Source organism: Rissa tridactyla, chromosome 4 (genome assembly GCF_028500815.1).
Source record: "Rissa tridactyla isolate bRisTri1 chromosome 4, bRisTri1.patW.cur.20221130, whole genome shotgun sequence".
In the NCBI taxonomy this organism is placed as follows: domain Eukaryota; kingdom Metazoa; phylum Chordata; class Aves; order Charadriiformes; family Laridae; genus Rissa; species Rissa tridactyla.
In genome coordinates this window covers 89,538,588-89,560,083 of record NC_071469.1, presented here as the reverse complement: position 1 = coordinate 89,560,083, position 21,496 = coordinate 89,538,588, and the positions used below count along the sequence as shown (strand labels likewise).

The 21,496-nt window shown below is 45.2% G+C and overlaps 3 protein-coding genes across 3 annotated transcripts; all 3 read right to left on the bottom strand.

Annotated features, from left to right (window-relative positions):
• Nucleotides 1–2,523: 2,523 nt before the first annotated feature.
• LOC128908555 (arylamine N-acetyltransferase, pineal gland isozyme NAT-10) lies at nucleotides 2,524–8,031 on the bottom strand. The gene is made up of 2 exons (XM_054198997.1): nucleotides 7,892–8,031; nucleotides 2,524–5,456 (listed from the first exon to the last, which is right to left on the bottom strand). The coding sequence occupies exon 2, from the start codon at nucleotides 5,449–5,451 to the stop codon at nucleotides 4,579–4,581; it is 873 nt and encodes a 290-aa protein (XP_054054972.1). The 5' UTR covers nucleotides 5,452–5,456; nucleotides 7,892–8,031; the 3' UTR covers nucleotides 2,524–4,578.
• Nucleotides 8,032–9,771: 1,740 nt separating this feature from the next.
• LOC128908553 (arylamine N-acetyltransferase, liver isozyme-like) lies at nucleotides 9,772–13,604 on the bottom strand. Its single transcript, XM_054198995.1, has 2 exons — nucleotides 13,508–13,604; nucleotides 9,772–10,680 (listed from the first exon to the last, which is right to left on the bottom strand). Exon 2 carries the CDS (start codon nucleotides 10,673–10,675, stop codon nucleotides 9,788–9,790), a length of 888 nt encoding a protein of 295 aa, XP_054054970.1. The 5' UTR covers nucleotides 10,676–10,680; nucleotides 13,508–13,604; the 3' UTR covers nucleotides 9,772–9,787.
• A 2,689-nt stretch (nucleotides 13,605–16,293) lies between these two features.
• LOC128908554 (arylamine N-acetyltransferase, pineal gland isozyme NAT-3) lies at nucleotides 16,294–19,869 on the bottom strand. The gene is made up of 2 exons (XM_054198996.1): nucleotides 19,704–19,869; nucleotides 16,294–17,764 (listed from the first exon to the last, which is right to left on the bottom strand). Exon 2 carries the CDS (start codon nucleotides 17,755–17,757, stop codon nucleotides 16,885–16,887), a length of 873 nt encoding a protein of 290 aa, XP_054054971.1. The 5' UTR covers nucleotides 17,758–17,764; nucleotides 19,704–19,869; the 3' UTR covers nucleotides 16,294–16,884.
• Between the last annotated feature and the right edge of the window lie 1,627 nt (nucleotides 19,870–21,496).

Below are 21,496 nucleotides of genomic sequence, written 5' to 3'. Positions count from 1 at the left end.
CTGAATGCACTTTGTCAATGAAGAGAGAATTTCTGCATAGCTGTCCTGGATAGTTGGGGGGGAATGTGTGTTCTGGTGAACCACCAGCAACCAGGAGATGTCACTGCATTTGCATGCCCTGAGAGACAGCGGATTGGAGAAGGTTCCAGTAGTGTCACGTAAAGGAGCTTTGTATAATTTTGATAACAATTAGTGGCTCAGATGAACTCCCTGTGTGAAGTCTTTCTTTGTGAAGGCTCTATGCAGGGAGCTCTCTTGCGTTGAAGAGTTCTGTTGAGTCCAACGGAGGGTAATTTTACACAGTCGAAGAGTGTTCTGCCATACATTGGTCCTTAATTTTATGTGATTTCCTAAGGGATGGCTGGAAATGTGAGTGGCGTGGTGCATGGGTAAGAGCGTGAATGAACTCTAAACAGCTTCCTTAGAAAATCCATTATTTTGGAATTTGGGAGGGGGAAAAGGTGGTTCTTCTGTTTCTTAAACACGCCCAGCACCAACTGTGAAGAAATTATAGGTTTTGGTTTATTGTCTTCAAGCCTGGGTGCTCTGCTGTTGACGAGCTGGTGGCTAGGTGAGCTGTTGAAATGCTACAGCAAGACCAGCTGCTAATTTTTAGCACAATCTCTTATTCATGGGGAGTTTGTAAAATCGCCTTTAAAAGCACCATTCATAGTGCATTGTTATGAGCAAGACAAAACGAAAAATCAGCACTAAGAGACCTTTTAAATGTACTTTAAGTGCCCAAAGTTACAAGCAGGCATTTTATGATGGTATTCTTCTGAAATACCCGTCTATATTTCCAACTTTATAAATACATATGTATATATATGTATGTATTTTAAGGCTGGCTCTAGCTTCCTAGCCAGGGTAGAAACGTTCTGCTATATAAAATTTGTGCTTCAACTACTCTTGACAGAGAAGTAGTAGTGGTGAAATATTCATAATAAGAACCTTCATTAATTCAAGCTTTCTTGGCTCCGACACAGTCTCAAGCGCAGATGCGTTTTCATGTGCAACTGCCTAAGCTGTAGAACTTTCCCGCGTGGTCGTGTTTCTAAATGAAAGCATTTCTTCTTTGAGAAAAAAAGCAAGTTGGGTAAGTAGGAAGCATTTTTGTTAAAGAAAATGGCTACCTGCAAAATTGAATGGGTAAAGAGTTCTCAGACACCAGAAGGGTTTGTGCCTGTTACACTAAGGTACCTATTAAAGCGAACAAAGCAAAGTGTGTGTTGCGGTTTGTGCTCGCTGACAGCTCACAGTGTTAAGTTTAAGGATGTCTCTTATCAGGTGAAGCTTTGTCCCTCCCTTTGACAGGCTGGCAGTGTTTATTTCGGTAATAAATGCTGATGTTGGAAACGCAGAAGTGTTGAACAACTTCCTCTTTCTTGCTGATGTTTCTCATTGTGTTACTTTTTTTCTGCTTAGTATTGGATCTTGAAAAGTCCAGGACCAGAGTCCAACTGAAGCAAGCCGTCCTGTAGCCTTCCTTTAGTAATGCATGAGCGTGTTAAACTTTGATTCTCCGGGGATGGGGCAGGGTGTTCAGTGGTGCCATGGAGTTTGAACCGTGTTGCCTCTGTTGTGTGTCTTGCTCTGTCATAAGACTCTCCATTGTACAATTCCACCATCGCGGATAGCCGTCCTTGCCATTGGGCATTGCGTGTGTGTGTAATGGGCAGCTGGGCTGGGATTCTGGGACTTAATCCGGCATTCAGACTTAAAAAGAAATTGTCTCGTCTTTCTGTTAATTGGAATACCATACTTTTAAATTGTATTTGGAATTAGACAAGGCCTGGATGGGGGATTGTAAGTGTTTGTTCTGCTTCATTTCAACAACAGTCAGCAACAAAAACTGCACAATAGCTTAGGTTCTCATTAAACCTTTCTTGGAGAGACTGTTAAAGCATAGCGGTGGTGAAGGATGTCAAACATCCCTTGTGTCCTTTGTGCATGTGAACACAAGTTTCTCTGAGAGCTGATGCTTTAAGGACTTGGTTGTTTCTTTTCTTTTCAGCCTGGGAGAGCATCTCCCTTTTACACTAATGCCTTGCTAATGGAACCCCAGCTTGAGGCCTCTGGGCATGTTTGGTTTTGTTTGGTTTTACACCGTTCTCATCTCAGACCTCTGAGGCATTCACACCTCAACAACCTGCTTTTGTCAGCTTTTGGGGAGCTTTAGTTAAACTGTGAAACTGTTCCTCAGCTGTACATGTTGACATTTCTTCATGTGATTTTATGTTGCACAGGGAGGACCTGATTATAATTGTCACATCAAGAGGAAAAATGCCGCTCAGAGAGTGGTTGCCAACAGATGGAGTCAGGGAGATGGTTGAAGCTTCAGCTGTCGGCAGCCCTCTAGATTTTTAGTAACTAGAGTAGTAGAAGGGGGGTATCTGGGTTAAGTCCCATCATTACAGGCAGTTAAAAATACTTATATGAGTCTACTCAAGAAACCCTTGCACACCATAACCCGAGCAATTACTTGGGAGCAACAGCAGGAACATCTCTAGAGAAGTACGGAGACAAAACAACCAGTCTGTTAATGGCTGCCCTCAAGATGAGAGGCAGCAGCACCAGCAAATAACTGTAGTTCATTGCAGAGAGAAATATGGTTTGGTGACCAGGGTGAACGCAGATGGGAATTTCTGTCAGCTAGAATGGAGGTGGTGAGTGTTTTGAAGCTCAGGATGTTCCCTGGGGTCTCGGTGAACACCTCAGTCTGATCAATCACATAGAAAGCAGTAAAAACCCATAATGGGACCTTGGTATGAGAGAATAATATGAACACGAATTAGAGAAAAAAGTCCTTGGTTACATTATTTATAGAAAAACTGTGTTCCCACCTCAGTAAGATCTTTCAGTGTCCTCTGTCGCCTCCTGCTTGGCCCTTGGTTCCCCATCTCGTGCAAGTACACACGCACCCAGGCCATCGGCTGCCACCACGGCCGGTCAGTGGGGAAGAGCTGGCACGCACCATGGCCAGCCCGGCGACGTTGGCTGCTGAGCCCAGCAGAGAGGGGGGACTGCTGGGCCTCCTCTTCGGTGATCGTCGTCTTCCTCAGACTACAAGCTCTTTTTCCAGGAACCTGTAGGAACTTACCATCTCCAACACTGCCGTCAAATTTGTCCAATATTGGCCTGTTTGGTTCAAGAAGTTTGTGGTGGGGAGGGCTGGCCGTTGAACAGACCTCGTTTACTTCACAAATGGTGTGTCAGGAGTTGTGTGGCTGGGGGGGGAGGCTGTATTTACAGCAACTCTTTGTGGTTTTATTTTCCTTTATTTATTTTAAGGTACACGCTTACAGTATTTGTGAGATTTATGATCAGATAATGTCTTTGAGCAAAAAGATACGCTATCAGTGGGAGGAATCAACACTTGACCAATACTCGGGATTACCGTAGATTGGGGAGAAAGGGTGTTTTTTAAGTGCTACTGCTATTTTTTTGATGCATTTGAGAATGTTTCCCCTTTCTCATTTGTTTCCTTGTTTAGGCTTTTTGGGAAAAAAAAATAAATTAAAAAATGAGGAAATGTGATCGTGAAATAATTCTAAAGAAAGGGATTCCTTTAGATTTGGTTGGCTCCTTGATTTTTTGCACTTTGGTACAGACGAATGAAGTCACTTGTGACGCTAAAGCTCCTGTGCTAAGTGGTGCTCGTTCAGGATAGCCGTATGGACTCCCATATTTGCTATACACAAAGAGAGCAAAATGAGGGTGTAGAGGGGTTAGCTTCATTGTTCTACCTTTGTTATAGAAATAACTCGCAATGCTAAAACTACAAAATTTCCACCCCCTTTGAGACAGAAGTAAATCTAAGCCAGTTGTGATGTTTAAGTACCATCCACCCTTTATAGGATGATTACTTGTCAGACGCAAAGCTTGTAGGTATCTCCTTAAAGCCCATCAGCCTCAATAACGCTGCAATATATACGGTTTTCATCACCGGAAAAATACATTCATACCAAAAATTACTTTGGGCATTTTACTGCGGTAACGGCAAAAGGGGATGCACGTGATGATAATTTTCATTTTGGCTAAGGGTGATGGTGAAAGAATTATGCCTCCTAATGACCCTTTCGAAGATGACATAGTTTTACTTATATTGAAGGCAGAGAAATGACATGAGCTGCGAGTGGTTAGATCTTGTGGAAAATGAAGTTTTAAATGTGTACTTCATTGTCTAAATGCTCACAGGTGACTTTTCTCCCTATAATAACCATAGAAAATGTGTTGGCGCCATATCACAATTAATAATCCATGCTCCTATTTATGTGCTATAGGCATTCCAAAATTCCCCAGACATATTTATTACCCAAGTTTATAACCAGATTCAAATCAGATCCTACATTTGTGCCAAAAATTGAACTGCAGTCATCTCACAGCAAATAATTCTACCTGCCAGAAGAGTCTTAAATTTCTTGATTTTTTCCTCAGAGTGAAATTCACTTTAATCTGGTATTAATGTATTTTTTCTTTAATTGCCTGCAGAAGAATCACATAATCTTACGGTAGTGATTGTGCAGACCGTGGAAGGTACTGTACATACGTAGCATTATTGTAGGTTTTTCTGGTCATCTAGATTGTGTAAAATCCTTTGACATTAATTGGGACAAGTTTTCTATCTAGGGTTATGTTGAATTTCTCTTTGAGGGTTTTTTCCACCTCTTCATCTTCAAGAGTTACAAATTCCACCAGATCCATATTTTCCTTGTAGTTGTATGTGGTCTCGGTGAGTGTCCACCCAATTAGCGCTCGAAAGCCATCGGTGGTCTGGAGGGTGCAGATGGACTTCTTTGTGAAGAGGGAATCAGGAGATGTCTGAAGGTACGTGCACTGGAAACAGAAATCTTCCACTGTCCGTGGCTCAAGGCTGAACATATAAACTTTCCGACACTCTTTTTTCTCCAGAAGATCAGAATTGGAGAAATTTTGATTGGGGATGTATTGTTTCCGCCTCATTTTCTCAAGGTACCAGATGGCATTTTTTTCCGTGAAGCGAAAGACACCGGGAGCCTGGGGCTGGTCTTTCCCTGACACGAGCTCCATCGGTTGCCACATCTGGTACGATACACCAAAGCCTCCGTCAACGATGTAGGCTTTGCCATCGAGAACTACCTTAACCAGGAGATGGGTCATGATGGTGGCGTAGGCATTTTGATGTGGATTGAACACGTATGCTCCCAGAAAGCTGGCGTCGTACCCCAGGCGTTTCAGGACCCAGCCCAACAGCTGGTTGTTTTCCATGCACCAGCCACCCCGCTTCCTCCGCACGATTTTGTTATAAACGTGCTCCAACTCCAAAGTAATTTTCTCCCCGCAATGGATGCTGAGGTTTTCGAAGGGAACAGCACGGATGTGGTGCTGGAATATGTCGGTTAGTGTTTCCAAATCTTGTTTTTCAAGGGAACCTTTATAGCCAGTTCTCGCAAAATACTCTTCAAGGTTCATGTCACCTGGAAAGGAAGGAATTGCATTTTGGTTTTGTTTCTTAACATCAATGATTTACGGTGCTGTGTAAAACTGCTCAGGCTGCTGCCAGCAAAGATACTTTAATCTACAGAACCTCATCAGAGCAGTTTTTAAAGGTAACGAGTATTTGTATCAAACGGTTCCCAGAGCAAAGAAGAGCAGTGCACGTTGAGGGTTTGCGTTTTGTCTTAAAGTCATCCCTATGGCAAAGAGCTGGTGCAGTTTGAGCTCGAGATGCTGTGGCTGCGAAACAGGGATTTGCCGTGTGTCCATTGTAACAGCGGGGTTAAGGAGAAATGCAAGATCACGCTCAGGAGGGTTCATGAAAATTGGTCTAATTCCAGTGTTGAGTGAGTGTCAGAGGGGGAAGCAGCGTGTCATCTGCCAGTTGGAGGGAGGGTAATTTGAGCCAGGCTTCACACGTTCTTTTCGTGAGTCAGCCACTGATCTACGTGATGGTAAATGAATTACTCGTTCGGTACACATCGCTCTTTAACCACTTACAAAGAGTGAATATGATACTCCCTGCACATTTTGTAAAGTGTCAAGTTTTATTCAGATAATTATAACTGGAAAAAAACTCTGACCTTTGCAAGAGTCACAAACCATTGGGTCTCTTGTCTGCTCTGAATGTGGCACAAAGTCATTTTGGTGTTGGAATAATGAATCTGAATGGAGACGAATGACCTAAAATACAAAGAGCTCCTCTCTATTCCCCACATCTCGCAGGGTGCCCTGGAAATGGACAGGGGCTGCTTTACCGCTCTCTAGTCCTGGCCTTTCTCAAAACTCACTTTATTCCTTCCGGAGGAGGCGTAAATGAGAATTACGGAAGCCTCGTACAGTGCCTCCCTGGGTCCTGCCTCCAGCAGCGCCCGGGTAGGACTCCTCATGAGCAAGATTGCTGGATGAGGAACGACTCAACTTATTTTCTGCCTTCTGATACTGTGGACACACGGTCATCTGGCTTCGGCAATGGCCCATCACAGTCTGCTGGCCGATGTTACGGGCTGGATGCTCTGTAGGTGTCTGGCAGATACTGTTTGTAAAACACGCTGTAGGTCGCTTGCTTGGGTATGGAGCTGGGCACAAAATGTTTTGAAGGCTCGAACGTTTGCAAAGGAAGCAGTAAGCGTTTCAGCAGTCTAGAGTTACTGCAAATATTTAGCTGCTTGACAACCCACAAAGCTGCTTGGAAATCTTTTGTGCGTGCTGTAAGCTGAGGTTTAGACACTTAATATTAGTGACTCAGGAGGACTATTGTGTTCAGATAAATTCAGTGGTGAAATGTTAAATGTTTACTGCAAACCGGAATTTCTCAAGATGATTTTCAGTGACAGATTCATGATGTGCGTATGCATGGTATAGAAGCAGCTGTCCGCAGTAAACGGAGAGCCCATCAAAAACTGCGAGTTATCTTCTACAGAAAGGAATGTAGCTTCCAGTGATATTAAGTGTATTGTTGGGGGATATCCTCAATGTAATACTTGTTAAGTAGAACATAAAACTACTGGCACTTTTTTCTTTTGATTTGCAGAATGCATGTCTACGCGATCCTACCCGCTCAAATTGTGAATGCTAAATAGCTCACACCAGCATAGAGCTGGCTCTCAAGTTTATGTTATTTGTAATTTCTCTCTGCAGCTCCATAATATGATTGATCAGCGTTAGATCTTGCCTGCAGGAGATGAAAGCTACAGTTCTTCTGAATTGCAAGCAGATCAGTTGAAAAACTAGGTACTGAAAACGTAGTCCCACCAATGCGGCTATGATTTATGCAGAGGAAAACATCAGCAGAACAACTTTAAAGAACTATTTCTAAACGTGGAGATGAAGGTGTTCATGCAAAAACATTCCTTACCAGGATTATACACGCTTTCAGCAATTCCATTGTTGAAATATGTTATCTGTCCACTTTTATCCTAATATGTCAGCATGTGGACTTTTTGGGGTACGCAAACCACAGTTTGTCATTTCATTTTTGTTTAAGTTGTGTTTAAAGGACTGCAATTTTATTCCCATAAAGCAGAATCTATCGATTATTAGATTGCTTTTGGGCTTACTTTGCCTTTGCAATATTGTTAAATGAAGTTAAAAATCTAAAAGAATAACTTCCAACGAGAGGCTGTAGTTCTGAATTTGTATATACCATTGTATCTACACAAAAGCGGGTCTCTCATAGTCGAGAGGATCTCCTCCTGAGGAGCAGTAAGACAGAAGAATTGCAATTGCAGTACCATTGTTTTGCCCTCCTTAAGAGCCCATGTTTAGCAGGTGATATTTTAGCTCTATATCCACACATTTTTTAATAACATTTTTCCTAGAGAGAATACTGCTTATGTCATTGCCCTTTACCATCATAAATAAACCAAGTTGGTTTTTTGAGGGTTTCGGAGGTTTTTAAAGAAAATAAACTTACCTCTTAAAATAGCCTTGTTTATTTATTGATGTATTCGGCTTCTGGGTTGTTTATTACTGAGGCAAAAGTCTGTAAAGCCAGGAGTGGATATAAATTGCGAGGGTTGGTTTCCTCTTTAAGGTCCACAGGCCCTCACTCCTGAATCTTAAATGCAGAGAAGGGGCAGAGTCCACCCGAAGTGCATGCACGTTTCTGGACTTCACTGATCCATGAGCAAATTAAACTTTGTTTCTTCTCTATTAGTAGATGTTTCTGTTTTCCCCTGGTTAAGACCAGACTGAACTTGTTTTCCGTGTAAAATAATTACTGTAGACAGTCGCAAACGGCTCCATAATTTTTTAAAATTAAATTATTGTTATTTTGCAAGCCAGCACTTTGCAGTGGAGGATAGTCATCTGCTTCTTGTGGGTGCGCTGAATTGCCAAGGTATTACAGGCTGCGGGTCCCAAAAATGACCCTTCTTTGCCCACAAAGGAACTTTTTTCGATCTGTTCAAAGCTTCCACTGCAGCAGGTAGTTATTTTGGAGCTGCCACACCTAACAAATACCATGACAAATATTTATTTGCACGAAGTAATGCATTTCCTCTCTAAAACTTGGCCTTACGCATCTTCAAAGTGTTGCAGGGCTGTTTATTTAATTCTCTCACTGTTAATTCTCTCCTCTTCGTTTGTTGGAGGTGGAAAGGCGGAGGTCCCTTTTGGGAAGGCAAAGAGCCGTTAGACTGCATCTGGGAAAACGCCTGAGTTTTAGACACGTCAGGTGCCCTTTGAGTCTGTGTCATTGACTAATTTCAGCATCAAAGCCTTTTCCTCGGCTGAGGGCTGATGCTCTTCTGTCACCCTCTTTAATGACACGTCCCATACAGTACCTGCCACAGGTACCATAAAGGTAAAAGGCTTTTGCGTTACGTATAACGTGACGTGAAACCACACCGGTGGCAGGTCCTAACTTCCCAGTGCTTTCCTGTGCATCTGCAGTATTACTTATTTAAGGTAGCTTTTGCGCAGACTACTGTTTGTAATAAATACGAAGAGTTTTATTTATAATAGTGTCATGCCCGCTTGACATCGCAGGAAGGTTAGGTCCCAAAAATTTAGATCCTAGTTTGCAAAGGTTGATCTAACTTTGATTATTTCCATTTTTGGTACCAAAAGCCTCATTTTTTAAGAACCGTTGAATCATCTCAGCTTCTGTTGATTTTGTTTTGATGTCAGAGACACAGAAAAATCAAACTCAGAAAAATTGGACACTCAAAATCAGAGAGCTTTTGGGATCTTTTAAGTGCCCTTACATAAATAGCTCACTTGAAGTCAATTTCTGGTAAGGGAATAGGACTCAAGTCTTTCAACTTATTTCACCATAAGCTAATTCGTGCCTAATAGTGGCTTGTTTTGAGAAAGTCTTAACCTTTCTTTTTTTTATGAGGTCTTTGAAGGCCAAATTCAGCTCAACTTTTTATTTCGGACTGCTGAAGGAAGTGAATAATTTATAAAACTCTGTAGAGAAGAAGATTGGAAATAATACCTGTGAAGGTTAGAGGTCTCTTGTGTAAAATAGTAACGCAGCTTCTCCTTCTGTATCATTTTGGTCTCCTTTGCCACAAAATATATCTGAAATAAGACAAGATCGAGAGAGGTGGAACAAAATGTTACAGAGTCAAAAAGCAATTTCCGTACGAGTAAATTAGAGGTAGGTAAGATGTCTCTGTTCCTAAAGAAGGCGAAGCTCAAGAAAAAAATATGCAATTGGTGTATGCGATTAATTAGCAATGTACTTGAATTTATCAAGCTTTGTGTTTATCTCACTAGCTCAACTTCAGGATCACATCAGTGCTGTTAATTTTAGAGCTTTTTATATTGGATATTTAAAGACTCATCTAGTGCAACGTTAGAATTAGATTGTATCCACTAAATTAGGTGGCAAGCCACGAACGTTTACTGGTACAAGTTTGTTCTCCAGCACTATATTGAATTTGTCTTTCAGTGTCTTCTCAACCTCTTCATCTGTAAGAGTTGTGATCTGCACCAGGTCCACGTCCTCCATGTAGTTATACTTCACCTTAGTGAAGGTCCATCCAACTAAGGCATAAAGGCCTTCAGCGGTCTGGAGACTGCAGATTGACTTCTTCTGAAGTATGTTATCTGGAGACACTTGTAGGTATGTGTTTAGCTCCTGAAAGTCATTTATATGTCGTGGCTCGAGAGTGAATGTATATATTTTTCTGATATTCCCCAGTTCTGAAGTATCAGTGAAAGGGACACTTTGCTCGGGAATATAATGCTTCCTTTTGACTTTCTCGAAGTACCAAGTGCCGTTGTCTTCCATGAAGCGGAAGATGCCAGGGATCTGGGGTTGATCCTTCCCAGAAATCAGCATCAGTGGCTGCCACGCCTGGTAGGCACCGCCAAAACCAGCATCTACTATGTAGGAATTGCCCTCGATCACCACCTTCAGTAGGATGTGATTTATCTCAGCAGTGTATGCCCTCTCCGCTGGTTCATAACTATTTCCTCCAAGAATACAAACGTCATACCCTAATTCTTGCAAGGCCCAAAATAAAAGGTGGTTGCTTTCCAGGCACCATCCACCGCGTTTCTTTCTCACAATCTTATCGTAAGTAGATTGTAAATCCAGTTTGATGGTCTCCCCGCAATGCATGCTGAGGTTTTCAAAAGGAATTGCCTGGATGTGATGCTGGAAGATGACTGTTAAGGTTTGCAAGTCTGCATCCTTATGGGACTCCTTGTAAGAAATTCTTGCGAAATACTCTTGAATGTTCATTTTGCCTGTGTGAGCAGAAAAATAGCCAGTTACTGAGGGGTTCACTCCTACTTCTGCAGCACAGATTAACTAGCCTGCAAATGTGGCCTAGGCCCTTTTATTGAGGATTTGAAAGAAACCCGTGCCGTTCGTAGGAGATGAACACAGGCTAGATCTGCCTGTGTCATCAGTATTTCTTAAAAAGGAGACGAGGAGAGGAGCAGGTGACAGTAATGCTCTCCCTCTCGGATGTTGCCTTCAAGCCAGGTGGATGTCTTTCCTATGGGAAGACATAGCACGTGGCACAACCAAATCTCTGGCCCCGGGTGAGGGTCCCCCATGACAGAAAAATTTAGAAAACTGACAAACAACTGGTTTGCAGAAAAGCTGCTAGACCATACCGGCATAAAAGCCGCAGCAATTTCTTACCGTTTGTTTTACCGTAACAGGTAAGCAATTCTTTCTTTATCCCACAGGTAGTTTAACAGAAAGGTTTTGCATTCATGGCTTCAGCTAACTGGGATTAACATCTCAGTGTGTCACCGTTTTAGACAGGCTTCCATGTGAAGTAGATTGTTGTTTTCTTAATCTCTTTAGTTTCCCTGTGGAGTTCAGACACAGCTTTGACCCTGGCTGTTGAAAGGAAGGAACTGTTAATTTTTCTAACCTAAGGGTCAGAGGAACTGATAATTACTAAGAATATATTCAAGGCGTATTCATCAGCTTTTGGTTTCTTTTACCATCTTTTACAAACCAAAGGCCTTAGTTTCAGCTCAAATTATTGGATATATTTTCTGTCTTCATGTCTCTGATCCCCTTTCCTTTTCTTAGCAGAGACTGTCATTGGTACTGTGTGGCCAAGGTGCAAAAGGTTCCCTGTAACACTTCTAATCCACTGACTCATCTGGTATCTGCAAAGATTTCTTTTGCCTTTAATCTCTATTTAATTTGGCTTTTTTTTCACATGCAAAGATACTTGTTTTCCAGAACGATTCACAATCTGCTAAGGACTGTATCAATTTCCAAAAGGTCTGAGGGTTTCTTGCTCCTTGAAATCGGCCACACGTTCCCTGGGAGGATTTTCAAAAAAATCATTTGATGTAGATGGGATGGGAGAGATGATTTCCTTCCAGTGACTGCTCTCAGCTTTGGTCCAACTACTCCCCGAGGGGAGACCAGCAGTTTGACCTGATGTCCATCCCAGCTCTCAGGCGAGTGCTGGGAGCCTTTGAAAAATCCCCCGTCAAGTGCACAGGTGGGAATGCCCCAGCAGGTGAGCACACCAGATGACCTAATCTCTAGACTTTAGCCCCAGTTTTGATGCCAGCAGCACAACTCACTTGACTTAGTTGTGTTGCTCCTGATCTGCGCTCGTACCAGGATTCAGACCGGCTGATGCAAAAGCACAGGAAAATGTAATAAAATAAAGGACTACCCCCATAAGGGAATAAGAAATAAACATTTTCACTTCAAAGGACCCAAAGAGGCTACATGAAAAAACAGTAACGTGTCTTTGATACCGCACTTTATGGTTTTTTTTCCATCCCTTTTTTAGGACAAGGGCACTCATCTCTGGCAGGATCTCCTTGGAAACGCTGGTTGTAGAAAGCCATTCCCTCCCCAACAGACAGCGCACGTATACGCTGGCAGCTCATCCTGTGGTCCTCTGCCTCCTTTTTCTTTCTATTCCCGCTTTTAGCCGTTTTGTGTGGCCAGATAGAAACATCTTTTCCCTGTGATGGCGTCGAGCCCCACAAGTCCATTAGCCTGGTGAGTCTGATATGCTTGAAATTTGCTTTCAAGCAAAAACCGATCAGTCCCTGCTCCGTGCCAGGAGCAGGCGGCCTGATGCCCTCCCTATAACCTGTCTCCTGGGTCTGGGTGTCCCCACCACCCCAGCAAGAGTGCAGCGTAGAACCAGCTCCCCTTCCCATTGAGAGCCTCCATGGGGTGCTGGCAATGAGGCTTCGGGAAAAGGTATTTTGGGAAATTCGCAGCCCGTGCCTCAGTTTCCCCAGCTGCCCCTTCTCTGGCCTCATCAATCTGAAGCCTGTATAGCAGAGCCATCCTCGTGGTGGCTGAGGAATGGGGCTCTGATCTCAATGAATGCTTAAAGAGGCTGAAGTGTAATAAAGCTGCAGTAGGAAATCAGTGGCGTTGGGGAGCGTTCGCGGAGCCCGGCGTTCACTCCCTCGCCTTCCCGGGGGCAGCTTTTCTTCTTGGCGTAGCCATTCCCGCCACGCTAGCGATGGGGCTGCAGCAGCGAGCAAGCCCTCGCCCAGGGACACTTCGCGTTCCAAAACCGGGTTGCCGAGTATCTTAAGCCTGCGCCCAGATCTCAGCCTTGTTTCCTTGTGCTCCCACGGCGGCCGGGCTCCCGTCAGCATTGACTCATGTTCTCCCGCAGGAGCAGCGTGGTGGGCAGCGAGATTCGGACCTTAGTTCTGCCTGTCTGCAAGCGTCCCTGGGGATCACCGTGTCCTTTCGTAATTAGGCTGAATCGTTCTTCTCTGCTAAAATTCATGAGAGGCTTCTGAGGTTGGATCCCCTTGCACACGCCTATACCATTTATTTGATTTTAAGCTACAGTGCAAGGCAGGAGCTGGGGTTTTCATATGCTCTGGCTCAGCGTAAAGGGGTTAGTTTAAGTCTCGAGCACTTGATCTTTGTATTTGGACAACGTCCTTGCAATGCAACGCATGCTGCCAGCCCGGGGGTTGCCGTCATTTATACTTTGCTAATATGCCCACAGCGCAAAGCATATGGTATGCAGACACACAAAGGTGGGCTTCTCCGAACAGGCTGGCCCCCGGCCGCAGGGTGCAGTTAAAGATCAGGCACTCGGGCACTTACCTCTCAGCCAGCGAGCTCCGGCTTTCCGCTCGGGTCTGCTCCAAAGTTCCCAGCAAGGGTTGTACTGGGAACTGCCGCTCTTAAAGGTCCAGGCTGCCTTTACTGCCTGGCAGGGACAGCGTTATCCTCCAGCAGAGCAGGAGAAGAGGGGAGAGAGTTTCTTCTTCTATAACATTTTGTGCTCTGATGGGTTTGTTTATTTGTATTGACGTACGTGTAGAAAGCCCTGTCACACAATTCATTGTGTTAGGTGCTGTACGGGCAGCCTGAAAGGTATCCAGTCCCCAAATTGCTTACAATATTGAGTAGATTTTAATCTCCCATTGAGAACTGAAGCCTTCCAGGAATGCAAAGGAGAAATACAATATGGGGAGTGCAAGCAACCTGTGCGAGTGGCGATAACCCCGTCCTCAAGCCCGCAGGTCACCCCAGTCCTTCAGTCTCTGGGGCACCTTGGTAGGTGCACCTATGCTGAAGCAGCAAAGCAATAGTGCTAATTTTGATACGGATTTTACATTGTTGACACTCATGTGGCCTTGGATCCCTGTGGGAAGTGACTTACAACAAAGAGATAGTAATCCAAACCAAGAAGTCACTGATTTATTGGTGGGGGATGGCAACTGTTGACTTAATCGCACCGCACTGGGCTATTCTTTGCGGCTGATACCAGACCCCCAAAGCAACAAGGTCAAGGTCAGATCTGCAAAGTCATTCAGCTGTCTAAATCCCCTTGGGTTCAGAGAGAAGCCCCCTCCTTCGGCAGCGAGGGTGCTGCTCCCGGAGAGCGCTGTGCTCCCTCAGCCTGCGATGCCTTTAAGAGTTTGCCTCCGAAGTTAGTGATAAGGAAAAAAGCAAACTAGTGCAATCTGAGATGAACAGCCTCTTTTTTATCCCCTTCCAACAGCGAGCTTCGTTCGATTGCTCAGCAATAAAATCTGCGTCCGTGGGTGTGCTGAGCAGGAGGGCGGGCGGCGCTGAACTCTGTGCCACGGAGCGGGCAGCAGCTGGAGCAGTGGATGGGGCACACGCTCAAGGGGATGAGTCAGCTGAAAGGAAAGTGGTTTTTTTCCTATTATTGTTTGCCTTTCACACGCTGAATCTCTGGGGTAATGGGACGTGACACCCTGCTCCTTCACCTGAGCCTATGAAACAGCCCGAAGCACGAAATCACCCAGGTGTGGGGTGAGGAACGGGCCAGCCCTTTCTAGGTGTTTCCTATGTCTGTTCCCATAAACGATGGAGCTTGTTGGCTCTGCCATGGCCCTTCTCCCACCCCGCACCTCTGCCAGACCTGGCTGGGCTTTTACCTCCCTCCATCCCGATGCTCTGCCCCAGCCGCCAGGCTGCTGCGAGGGTAAACCCATCCAGTTTGGCTCCTTCAGCTCTTCCAGTGACGTGGGGACCAAAGAAGGACACAGCTTGGGGTTGTTCAGCCTGGAGAAGAGAAGGCTCCGAGGAGACCTTCTAGCAGCCTTCCAGTACGTGAAGGGGGCCTACAAGAAAGCTGGGGAGGGGCTGTTTGCAAGGGCATGTAGCAATAGGACGAGGGGCAATGGTTTAAACTAGAGCGGGGCAGGTTTAGATGAGACATTAGGCAGAAGTTCTTTACAATGAGGGTGGTGAGACACTGGCCCAGGTTGCCCAGAGGGGTGGTGGAGGCCCCATCCCTGGAGATGTTCAAGGCCAGGCTTGATGAGGCTCTGAGCGACCTGATCTAGTTGAAGATGTCCCTGCTGACTGCAGGGGGGTTGGACTAGATGGCCTTTAAGGGTCCCTTCCAACCCAACACATACTGTGATTCTTGCAAACAAGCCAGGTCCTGGGACAGTTTCTTACCATCTGTGTTCCAAACTGCTGGTCCACGTTATAAGAAGCCCTTTTTTCTTCTGCAAGCCACTACAGGGGCAGTTGTTTGTTAACATTTTATTGCCCTGTAGGATCGGGGGCCCTCATGTGCTGTAAGGGACTGTTGCACACATGCAGCCAAGCGTATGTGGATGTGTTTGACTCTGGGAAAACAGGGGTTTTTGGGAAACTCACTGTGTCTCTATGAAATACGTTGTGAACCTGCAGAACAGCTTTTATTAACTATAAATTGCTAGTAATAGAAAGCTGCACATATTGCATAATAAATAAAAAAGGCTCAGTGAGTTATTGCGTTTTTTAAAGCCTTAACTGCAAAATATTAGCACATGCAAATAATCAGGGCAACTGCAGTGATTAATGAATATTTTTTACTTTGGGGATACCTGCTGTAACTTGGGGAAAAACCAGCTGAATACTACTTTGTAAGTCTTGATTTTTTTTATTTAATTGTAATTCACTTATATAATTTACTTAATTATAAGTGCGTAGTTGTAATACTTCCATGATTTGTACATAAAGGAACATCAAGCATCATCTCAAAGGGCAAAGTGATTACATTTGAGTAATTTCTCATACTAAAAATCTTAGCCTTTAGGTATCTGATTAAGATTCATCGTTTCGCCTTATATCAATATAATTAGTATCACCGCAAACACATCCTCAGTAGAACAGATATGTTTCCGAAAAATAATTCTGCGCATGTATTTGACTTCTGCCATGATAATTAATGTGCAATAACACTTGGAGCCGAGTCTGGCAAGAGGAGCGTGTATTCCCAGCAGTCCGCTGCTGGGTGGGAGCAAGCGAAATGGGTGGGAGATGCTTTCAGTTCAAAGAAATGCTGCTGTTTGGTTATGTCACTGAGAGGAGTTGTGTAAAGCCTGAAACAAGACAGAATTGGCTGCTAATATTTCTCATCATTGGTTTTAGGCCATAAATAGCCTGTCCGTAAGTATCCGCACAGTGTGGCACAGGCGTGGGACTCTCCGACTGCCGCCTGAGAAGGTGTTGTGAATGCAAGAGCAAAAAGAACAGGCTTGTGGCTTAACTACAGCAAACTCGACACTGGATGTCTTTGTTTTTCTGGCTATTAAATTCCCAAAATAATACGGACTTCATTTAAGAGGTGGGTATGATTTTCCCCAGGTGGCAGTGCAAAGTAATAAAGAACAAGACATACAGCTCCATCGCTCTGCCCTGCTACTCTGGGTGTATTTGGAAAAGCTTTTAAGAGATGAAAGGAGTAGGGAACAGCCAGAGCCTGCTTCCAGCTAAGCACAGACAGAAGGGCAGTGATTTGATTGAGCTAGGAAGAAATTATTTGTACCCAAACCAAAAAGAGATGCAGGAGCAGTTGTGAAAATCAATTTCTTTTCCAGATTCATGCTAATACGTTCTGCCTTACACTGGTGTAGATGGAAAGAGAAAGCTTAACCTTTAGATGCTTATCAGAAATAGGGGGAAGGATTGCATGTAATGCCACTGGATTGAATTATAATTCAGGCAGTGAGTTAAAACAGAGACAACCTGCTTGTATTGACGGGTACAAATTTCTTGTCTAGTGTTACATTGAATTTGTCTTTCAGTGTTTTCTCCATTTCTTCGTCTGCAACGATTCTGATTTCCACCAGATCCATATTATCCTTATAATTGTACTTTATCTCGGTGAGTTTCCACCCCACCAGAACCCGGACGCCGTCGGGGGTCTGCAGGCTGCACATGGACTTTGTCACAAAGAGCGAGTCCGGCGCTGTCTGCAGGTGGGCGTTGCGGTCTCTGAACTCTTCGATGTCTCGTGGTTGAAGGGTAAAGAGATAAACCCGACGGCAAACTTCTTTTTCCACGTTGTGGGAAGTGGAGACAGTTTGGTTGGGAACCCACTGCTTCCTTTTCACCTTCTCGAGGTACCAGACCCCGCTCTCCTCCAGCAAGCGAAAGACCCCAGGGGTCTGGGGCTGGTCTATCCCCGAAATCAACTCCAACGGCTGCCATATCTGGTAGACCATCCCAAACCCACCATCCACAATGTAGGATTTGCCGTCAAGCACCACTTTTAGCAGCAGGTGATCAATTTCATCTGCATATGCATCATACTCCGGGACATAAACTTTTGATCCCAGGAGGGTGACATCGTAGCCGAGGGTTTTCAGGACCCAAGATAAAAGGTGGTTGTTTTCCATGCACCAGCCCCCGCGTTTCTTCCTCACTATCTTGTTGTAAGTCGCTTCCAGGTCCAGCTCAATGCTTTCCCCACAGTGGATGCTGAGGTTTTCAAAAGGGACGGCTTGGATGTGGTGCTGGAATATATCCGTTAAGGTAGCCAGGTCCGGCTTATCGTAGGAGCCCTGGTAAGAAATTCTGGCAAAATACTCCTTGATGTCCATGCTGCCTCTGGGAGAAGGGTGAAAGAAATCACAGGTTTTGTCAGAAGTGACAGAAGGCTCTTCCCCATCCCTTGTAATGGAGCACTCATCAGTATGGGCAGCCTGCTCGGAAGAGGAGCGGGATTTGACTAATGGCCCAATCAAAGGCAGCGGAGTGGGAGTATTAGCGCTGAGGGAAGCCAATGGGACACTGCTGATGAGCACAAATGTTATTTTTAATTGTTTCTTTTACAGCTGTGACGAGAAGCTCCAGCTGTGCTAAGCACATTTCAGCAGAGAGTTCCTGCCCAGCAAAGCTACAAATCTCCATAGGAAGGAACAAAAACAGTAGCAGCGCTCCTTCCCGCTAGAAATTATAGGAACTGAGACTCGCCAGATCTGAACTGCTTTACTCATGGTTTGAGTCAGCAAAGCAGCAGAAGAAAAGAAACCCTCCCACTCTTACAGAACAATCCAGAGCCTGCTTTGCAACCAAAGCTGAAATAAATCTGCCCTGGATGATACTTCCTTCATCATTTAGGCAGCCTGGCATGAGCTGGTCTCACCTGCTCCTGTTCTCCGTGCTGGCGGCAGCAGACGTGGCCTGGAGCGCAGAAGGGTTTTTTTAGGGGAGAAAAAGACGTGGGAGGGGTTTTTTTGCTACATCTGCTGTGAGCCACCTCCCGGCAGCACAGCTTAGCTCCCCAGCTTTGCTAATCACAGCCCTACGCCAGCAGCGGGAGGAAACCAAGGTCTGGGCCAAAACTACAAGTTTTCAGGGGGCCTGACATTTTCTGACATCACTTTTTTGGGATGCATTTGCTCCTTCAATGCGTAGTCTCCCCAGCGGCGGGTGGCGGTCCCTGGGTGAGGGACCAGCCGTGGCAGAAGGGCTCAGCAGAGGCTGTGTTTCACAAGCCACGGGGGTGGGAAGCAGCCCCAGCCCTCCCAGCCCTTGGTGGTGAGGAAACAAGAACGGGATTTTGATGTAGCAAGTGCTTTCGTTATTCCTCCCCAGGCACCGCTAAATTTCTGAGTAAGGCGGATGTTGTCCAGATTATTGACCTGAGAGGTCCCCAAATGTTCTCAAGTTCCTGTGTATGATTCTTAAGGAAAAAACCCTAAATCCAACTGTTCCAACAGGATTAAGTTCCCAATCTGATGATAAATGTCTCGCTCCAAATTGGACTGGAATTTTGGAAAGACACTTTCGATATGTAAACAAAGCAATGAAAATGAAACATTCCCATGTGGAAATGAAAATATCCTGGTGAAGCAGAGGGTGACCTGGTTTGGCTTCCCACAATTCCTAACCTTTAGGATAGAAGCGTTACAGAAATCTGTAACTATTGCCTCCTGGCCACCACCACATCTCCGGCCTCCAGCAAGCAGGCCTGACTGACCCACCATCGGGTTAAGAGCATCGGATGATTAGTCGAGGGATTCTCTTTGTTCAGCTTTTGGCTCCTTCCCCAGCTTTTCCCCAGAGCCTCAGAGCTACAACTCTATTCATTTTTGAAAACTTGGCAGAAACTTAGTTCTTGCCATGTGAACTTTAAACCAGCATCACCAGCAATGAGCTGTTCTTCCCTTTTCTCGCTCCCGTTCTTTCACTTTGCCACAGCAGGCAAAACACATATAGTAACTTTTACTTAAAGGGAAGACATCGGGGTGGGGGTTTTCTGTCTGTCTGTCCATCTCTTGCAGGTGTTTATAAGGCCCTTTCAGCTGTGGTGTCTGAAATAAGTCAGAGGGCGTGAAATCCCAGTCTGCTTGAGGTGGATAACCGAGTAAATAAACCAGCGTATCTATTACACCGAGCGGCTGAGCATTCCCCACTCTGCAGTTACACCATTTTCTGCTGTGACAAAACACGGCAGTGTTTCAGTCTGTTCAAATAGATTTAACTTCCTGGTTCAGGAGCGCTCAGCTAACCAAGATTCGGGGTGTTTAAAAAAAAGGCTTACCTGGAAAATCAGTTCAACTGCCAGCGTTCTCTCCGGGGTTTGGGGGGATGCTTTTAGGCTAAAGCAAGGGATGTGGCTGGCTGTCCTTTACCTAGCGCAGACAGGGCTCGAGGGCTGTTCTCCTGCTCCTCTTCAAGGGAATGTCTTTTGCCTTAAGTTGCTTTCACCCGCCTCTGTCAGATTGCAAAAGCTGAAAAAAAAAAAAAAAAAGCAGAAGGGTGGAGCGTGAGAGCTGGAGTGAGCGAGCAAAACCAGCAGCACTGACTTAACACACACTCAAAACCTGGTTGTTATTAGAGCAGAGGCTGCGTCGCCGGGTCACTCATTTCATGCTTTCTGCCGGGGCTACCTTGGGCTCTGACGAAAAGGGCACTTTTCTTTATTCCAGTAGCTAGCTGAATGCACTCAGGTAATAAATATATATTTATATTTTTTTTCCCCACAGGTATTAGGTTACTATTTGTTTGGAAACGTGGGGAAGAAACCTTGCGTGCATTCAATCTGAGAAGGGTTTTGCGCTGTTTCCGAAAAGCAGCGAGATTTTGGCACCATAATTTGTGCCCGTTGCCCCAAAACCAGCACGCGCCAGAATGTCAGCATTGCCTTTGCTTAATTCGCTCTCTGTGATTTACGGGCATTTTTTTTTTTTATTACAGTAAATTTCAGAGACTGTAAGAAAGCACTGGGGCGGCAGCGTGTCGTCTTTGGTCTTTGCCCACAAGTAGCACCCGAGGATGTCGTGGCGGTGAAGATGCTACTGGCAACGTGAGGGCTATGGAGTGCTAACACATAGGGAGCTCCAGCCTTTGGGTGTGTTTCACACTGCTTTTGTATCTACAAATGTTGCTTGCATTTTGCCAAGCTAAGTCTTATTACTTCTCTCATATATACGGCTGGATTCTTTCCCATTAGTTCCCCAACAGTAGTTCCAGTCCTTCGCATTTAGTATCAACGGCAAGTTTCATTCAAACGCTGATTTATTGGAATAATTAGCAGACACAATAAATCAGACCAAACGGAGATGTCTGTGGTAACTCATTACACAGCTCCACTCCCGTATCAAAATTTGGCTCTTTATCATCCCATCAGTGGCCGATGTTTGACCCTGCAAGCGAGAGCCGATGCCCAAGCGGAGAGGCGCTGAGGAGAATGGGCTGCCTGCCCTCGCCGGGCTCCTCTGGGCACATCCAATTTGGTACAAAGAGAAAGTTCATATTCCTGGGTGGATCTGGCTGGATGTGGAATGATATCTTCTCTTCCCACAGGCTAAGGGCCCCTCATTTTGACAAAGAGAAGCCAAATGCAGTCAGACCTGCAGTCCTGGTGGGAACCGTACCCAAAAGAAGCCCACGGAGCCCTCACCGTGCGATGTGCGAGCAGACCCGGCCGTGCTCCTTGCCCAGAGTCATTTGGGACCACAGGTGGTGCCAGAAGTGGACTCTTGGCAAACATGCGAAGTGGCTGGGGACCTGTTCCAGATGACTTTGGGGTCCTGTTAAGACACAAGTGTGTTCTAACCAAGTAGAAGAAAAACCCATTTCTCCTGGTACTTTGGTCCTCAGCTTTTCTCCACTTCTCTCCCTATAACGTAGGTCTGATATTGAGCATTTTCTTCCCGTGTCTTTCGAATTCCCATCCCAACACACTATCCCATGCCATCGTTCCGCATCACTCTCCTCTTTCTTGCCATCCTGCACATTTTGCTCCTCAATCATTAAAACCACGCGCTGTCATTCTCCCTAGGCGTGCCCAGGGCCATCAGAGGGCAAAGCTCACCCAATGAGCACTAAAGG

Bases quoted from the DNA above. Each gene is read 5' to 3' on its own strand.
- LOC128908555 (XM_054198997.1), bottom strand. From the start codon at position 5,451: ATGAACCTTGAAGAGTATTTTGCGAGAACTGGCTATAAAGGTTCCCTT.
- LOC128908553 (XM_054198995.1), bottom strand. From the start codon at position 10,675: ATGAACATTCAAGAGTATTTCGCAAGAATTTCTTACAAGGAGTCCCAT.
- LOC128908554 (XM_054198996.1), bottom strand. From the start codon at position 17,757: ATGGACATCAAGGAGTATTTTGCCAGAATTTCTTACCAGGGCTCCTAC.